General features: G+C 47.1%; 1 protein-coding gene across 1 annotated transcript; it reads left to right on the plus strand.

Moving 5' to 3' along the window:
• The first annotated feature begins 356 nt into the window (after window positions 1-356).
• On the plus strand, window positions 357-1969 carry rxfp3 (relaxin family peptide receptor 3). Its single transcript, XM_061877227.1, has one exon. It carries the CDS (start codon window positions 375-377, stop codon window positions 1536-1538), a length of 1164 nt encoding a protein of 387 aa, XP_061733211.1. The 5' UTR covers window positions 357-374; the 3' UTR covers window positions 1539-1969.
• Window positions 1970-6132: the final 4163 nt, after the last annotated feature.

Below are 6132 nucleotides of genomic sequence, written 5' to 3' on the forward strand. Positions count from 1 at the left end.
TTGAGTGTGACAATTAAACTGTCATATTGGGTAAAAAAATATATTTTTTGTATTTGCAAACCTTAGAAAAACACCTGATTTTAGAAAAACTCACGTAGATACATTTTTACATGCATTTTTTTAGACATATTGCATGTTTGGTTTTGAAATTATGTTTATCTAACTTTCATATTTACTTTGACAGTTATACTGTCATATTGAGTAAAAAAAATTGTCATTGCTAACCTTATAAAAGATGAGTAAACGTGTTTTTGTGTGACACACACACACGCACGAATACGCACACATGCGCAGACGCACGCGCGCAGATTTCTTTTGGATGCGATGTTGGGATGACTTGGATGCATTTGGCGGGTTTAAAAGACAGAAGAAGGATGTCAGAGGGGCGGAGGAGCGAGGAAGGCTTCTCCACCTTCAACGTGAGCTCCGTCAACGCCACGGACTGCGACCCTCTCCACTCCGCCAACCGGACCGAGCCGGGCGCGGACGGCGCGGCGGCGGTGCGCGTCGTCGTCTCGGTGGTGTACTCGCTGGTGTGCGCGCTGGGTCTGGTGGGCAACGTGCTGGTGCTCTACCTGATGAAGAGCAAACACGCCTGGAAAAAGTCCTCCATCAACCTCTTCGTCACCAGCCTGGCCGTGACGGACTTCCAGTTCGTGCTGACGCTGCCCTTCTGGGCGGTGGAGAACGCGCTGGACTTCACCTGGCCGTTCGGGCGCGCCATGTGCAAGGCGGTGTCGTTCGTGACGGCCATGAACATGTACGCCAGCGTCTTCTTCCTCACTGCCATGAGCGTGGCGCGCTACAGCTCGCTGGCGTCCGCGCTGAAGGGCCGGCGGCGGCGGAGGCTGCGGTGCTCAGCGCGCTGCGTGGCCGCCTCCATTTGGGTGGCGGCCGCCTGCGCCGCGCTGCCCCACGCCGTCTTCTCCACCACCGTCACCGTCTCCGGCGAGGAGGACCTGTGCCTGGTGAGGTTCCCCGGCAGCGACGGCAGCGCGCAGCTGTGGTTGGGGCTCTACCACGCCCAGAAGGTGCTGCTGGGCTTCCTGGCCCCGCTGGCCATCATCTCGGCCTGCTACCTGCTGCTGCTGCGCTTCATCACCTCCAAGAACACCAACACGTCCAGCGCCAAGCGACGCGCCAAAGTCACCAAGTCGGTCACCATCGTGGTGCTCTCCTTCTTCCTCTGCTGGCTGCCCAACCAGGCCCTCACCGCCTGGGGGATCCTCATCAAACTCAACGTGGTGCACTTCACCTACGAGTACTACACCACGCAGGTCTACGTCTTTCCCGTGTCGGTGTGCCTGGCGCACTCCAACAGCTGCCTCAACCCGGTGCTCTACTGCCTGATGAGGCGGGAGTTCCGCAAGGCGCTCAGGAAGCTGTTCTGGAGGATGACCTCGCCCGCCGTGACCACCATCAGACCGTTCACCGGCAGCACCAAGCCCGGGGCCGAGGAGCGGGGACAAGGCTTGGTGCCTCTGGATTGCCCCAGGGAGCCAGCGGTGGTCTTCTACCCTCCTGGGGCGGCCATGTAGATCCACGGTGACTTACATCAGGGCTGTCAAACTCATTTTAGCTCAGGGGCCGTATGTAGGAAAATGTACTCCCGAGGGGGCCATAATGGTCAAATCATGGCACGAAAACTTAAAGACCTACCGAGATGAGATTTTCTTATTTAAACGGCCATTCTATGTGTCATACTTGATCATTTTGCGATATTGCCATATATTTGCTGAACGGATTTAGTAGAGAACATCGACGATAAAGTTCGCAACTTTTGGTCGCTAATAGCCTTGCCTCTACCGGAAGTATGTGCGCGTGACGTCACGAGTTGCAGGGCTACACACATATTCACATTGTTTATAATGGGAGCCACCAAGCAATAAGAGCAATTCGGACCGAGAAAGCGAGAATTTCCCCATTAATTTGAGCGAGTATGAAAGATTTGTGAATTAGGATATTGATAATAAAGGCCAAAAAAAAAAAAAAGCAACGACTCCAGGCTGCGGCAGTGTGAGCGTTTCAGATGTAATTAGACACATTTACTAGGATAATTCTGGAAGATCCCTTATCTGCTTATTGTTTTAATAATGTTTTAGTGAGATTCTAAAAACATATCTGAAAGTCGGATGGCTGCGGTGAACGCCAGTGTCTCTCAGAGAAGCCAATGGAGGAGCCAAGATCACAGCTGCCTTTTCGAGCTGCAGGACGAAGTCCCATAATCCAGTGGTCCCCAACCTTTTTGTATCCGCGGACCGGTCAACGCTTAATAATTTGTCCCCCAAAGGGACGTTTTTGTCATGAAAAAGGGAGTTTTTTGTGGTTGGTGCACTAATTGTAAGTGTATATTGTGTTTTTTATGTTGATTTAATAAAAAAAAAAAAAATATATATATATATATTTTTTTAAATTAAAAATGAATAAAGAATTCTTCTGCGGCCCGGTACCAATCGGGCCGTGGCCCGGTGGTTGGGGACCACTGCCATAATCCACTGATTTCTCCACTGAGACTTAATATCACAATTTTCCAATCCAAAGACATGCTGGTTGACGTAGAGAAAACATGTTTGATGGCCGCTCTGTATTAAAGGGGAACATTATCACCAGACCTATGTAAGCGTCAATATATACCTTGATGGTGCAGAAAAAAGACCATATATTTTTTTAACCGATTTCCGAACTCTAAATGGGTACATTTTGGCAAATTAAACGCCTTTCTGTTTATCGCTCTGTGGCGATGACGTCAGAACGTGACGTCACCGAGGTAATACAGCCCCCATTTTCATTTTCAACACATTGCAGACACGCGTATCAGCTCTGTTATTTTCCGTTTATTCGATTATTTTTTGGAACCTTGGAGACATCATGCCTCGTCGGTGTGTTGTCGGAGGGTGTAACAACACTAACAGGGAGGGATTCAAGTTGCACCACTGGCCCGAAGATGCGAAAGTGTCTGCCACCAGACCCCCATTGAATGTGCCGGAGTGTCTGCACATTTTACCGGCGATGACAGACACGACACAGAGATGTATGGATTTCCCAGATGCATTTGCAATGATAAGGTCAACGAAATCACAAAGGTGAGTTTTGTTGATGTTGACTTATGTGCTAATCAGACGTGTTTGGTTGCGGCGTGACTGCCAGCTAATCGATGCTAACATGCTATGCTAATCGATGCTAACATGCTATTTACCGGCGGTGCTAAAGCAGATATGGCACAGAGATGTATGGATAACCTGCAGATGCATTTGCAACGATAAAGTCAACGAAATCACAAAGGTGAGTTTTGTTGATCTTGACTGCCAGCTAATCGATTCTAACATGCTATGCTAATCGATGCTAACATGCTATTTACCAGCGGTGCTAAAGCAGACATGGCACAGAGATGTATGGATAACCTGCAGATGCATTTGCAACTATATTACGTTTCCTTCCACCCACATTTAATGCGAAAAAAACACTTACCAATCGAAGGATTTAAGTTGCTACACTGTCACAAGATGCGAAAGTCCTGATCGTTTGGTCAGCACATTTTACCGGCGATGCTAACGCAGCTATTCGGCCATGCTATGGCTATGAATAGCGTCAATAACTATTCGCTCAATAGCTTCAGTTTCTTCTTCAATACTTTCTTACTCCAACCATCAGTTTCAATACATGCGTAATCTGTTGAACCGCTTAAGCCGCTGAAATCCGAGTCTGAATCCGAGCTAATGTCGCTATATCTTGCTGTGCTATTCGCCATTGTTTGTTTACATTGGCAGCACTGTATGACGTCACAGGGAAATGAACAGTGTCTTCGCAGAAAGCGAAAAAAAGGCACTTTAAAGCTTTTTTTCAGGGATATTCCGGGACCGGTAAAATTTTGAAAAAAACTTCAAAAAATACAACAAGCCACTGGGGACTGATTTTTATTGTTTTCAACCCCTTTGAAATTGTGATAATGTTCCCCTTTAAAGCTTCACAACAAACAAAGAAACACCGGCTCTGTCTCGGTGCTAAAGACAGCTGCAATCCACCGCTTTTCACCAACAGCATTCTTTTTTATAGTCTCCATTATTAAATGCACAAATTGCAAAAGATTCAGCAATACAGATGTCCAAAATACTGCGTAATTACTCCATGAACAGAGACGACTTTTAGCCGTGTTTGGTGCTACGCTAATATGTCCCCTCCAACACGTGACGTCTTGCGTACGCGTCATCATTCCGCGACGTTTTCAACAAGAAACTCGCGGGAAATTTAAAATCGCAATTTAGTAAACTAAAAAGGCCGTATTGGCATGTGTTGCAATTTTAATATTTCATCATTGATATATAAACTATCAGACTGCGTGGTCGGTAGTAGTGGGTTTCAGTAGGCCTTTAAAGATAAAGACAACTCCAGGTTGTTTTCTTTGTTTTACTTTTGCCAATCCATCCATTCATTTTCTACCACTTGTCCCTAATTGGGTTGCAGAGGGCAGCTGGGGCCTATCCCAGCTGCACATGTGCAACTTGGTGCCTCTCAATTGCCACAGGAAGTCTGCTATGGTCTTTTAACCTCCTGGGGCGGCCATGTAGATCCATAGTGACTTTAGTTCAGGGGTGTCAAACTCATTTTAGCTCAGGGGCCGCAAGGAGGAAAATCTATTCCCAGGTGGGCCCAGCCGCCCATCCATTTTCTACCGCTAATGAGGTGGCGGGGGGAGCTGGAGCCTATCCCAGCTGCACATGGGCGGAAGTCGGGGTACACCCTGGACAAGTCGCTACCTTATCGCAGGGCCAACATAGATCGACAGAGCCGTAACGGACACATCATGGCACGATAACTTAAAAATAAAGACAACTCCAGGTTGTTTTCTTCCATCCATTCATTTTCTACCGCTTGTCCCTTTTGAGGTCGCCGGGGGAGCTGGAGCCTATCCCAGCTGCACATGGGCGGAAGTCGATTACACCCTGGATAAGTCCCACCTTTTCGCAGGGCCAATATAGATCGACAGAGCCGTAGTGGTAATATCATGGCACGATAACTTAAAAATAAAGACAACTCCAGGTTGTTTTCTTCCATCCATCCATTGTCTACCGCTTGTCCCTTTTGGGGTTGCGGGGGAGCTGGAGCCTATCCCAGCTGCACAAGGGCGGAAGTCGGGGTACACCCTGGATAAGTCGCCTATTTATCGCAAGGCCAACACAGATCGACAGAGACATAGTGGTAAAATCATAGCACGATAACTTAAAAATAAAGACAAGTCCAGGTTGTTTTCTTCCATCCATCCATTTTCTAACCCTTGTCCCTTTTGAGGTCGCCGGGGGAGCTGGAGCCTATCCCAGCTGCACATGGGCGGAAGTCAGGGTACACCCTGGAAAAGTCACCACCTTATCGCAGGGCCAACATAGATCGACAGAGCCATAGTGGTAATATCATGGCACGATAACTTAAAAATAAAGACAACTCCAGGTTGTTTTCATCCATCCATCCATTTTCTACCGCTTGTCCCTGAGCTGGAGCCTATCCCTGCTGCACATGGGTGGTATTGGCGGGGTACACTTTGGACAAGTCGTCATCTTATCGGAGGGCCAACACAGACAGACAGACCCGCAATGGACAAATCATGGCACGATAACTTAAAAATAAAGACAACTCCAGGTTGTTTTCTTTGTGTTTTAAAAATAGAACCAGCACATTATGAAAACGCACAAATCACAACTAATTTAAAGTTTTTTGAAAATTCTGAGGAAATTGGTGCAGCTTAAAAATGGTAAATGGGTTATACTTGTATAGCGCTATTCTACCTTCAAGGTACTCAAAGCCATGCATGGCGCAAACCACGACCCATCAGGAGCAAGGGTGAAGTGTTCAGCTCAAGGACACAATGGACGTGACTAGGGTGGTAGAAGCCGGGGATTGAACCAGGAACCTTCAGGTTGTGCACGGCCACTCTACCAACTTTTTGGGATTGAACAAAAAAACACATGTAAACTCTTCTAGGTATCATATTCCTCTTTTGTCATGTCCACTTATCAATCCAGAGATAACTCAACAAACCGTAACAAACGGAGGTAAAATGGTTAAGTTCACTTTTCTTGTGTTTGATAGAGACATTTTTAGACAATGTGTTCGAAGCAGAAGACAGGTTTTAAGTTTCAT

This window comes from Nerophis ophidion, linkage group LG17, assembly GCF_033978795.1.
Source record: "Nerophis ophidion isolate RoL-2023_Sa linkage group LG17, RoL_Noph_v1.0, whole genome shotgun sequence".
In the NCBI taxonomy this organism is placed as follows: domain Eukaryota; kingdom Metazoa; phylum Chordata; class Actinopteri; order Syngnathiformes; family Syngnathidae; genus Nerophis; species Nerophis ophidion.

Excerpts from the sequence above, each read along its gene's own strand:
- rxfp3 (XM_061877227.1), top strand. The coding sequence starts at position 375 with ATGTCAGAGGGGCGGAGGAGCGAGGAAGGCTTCTCCACCTTCAACGTG.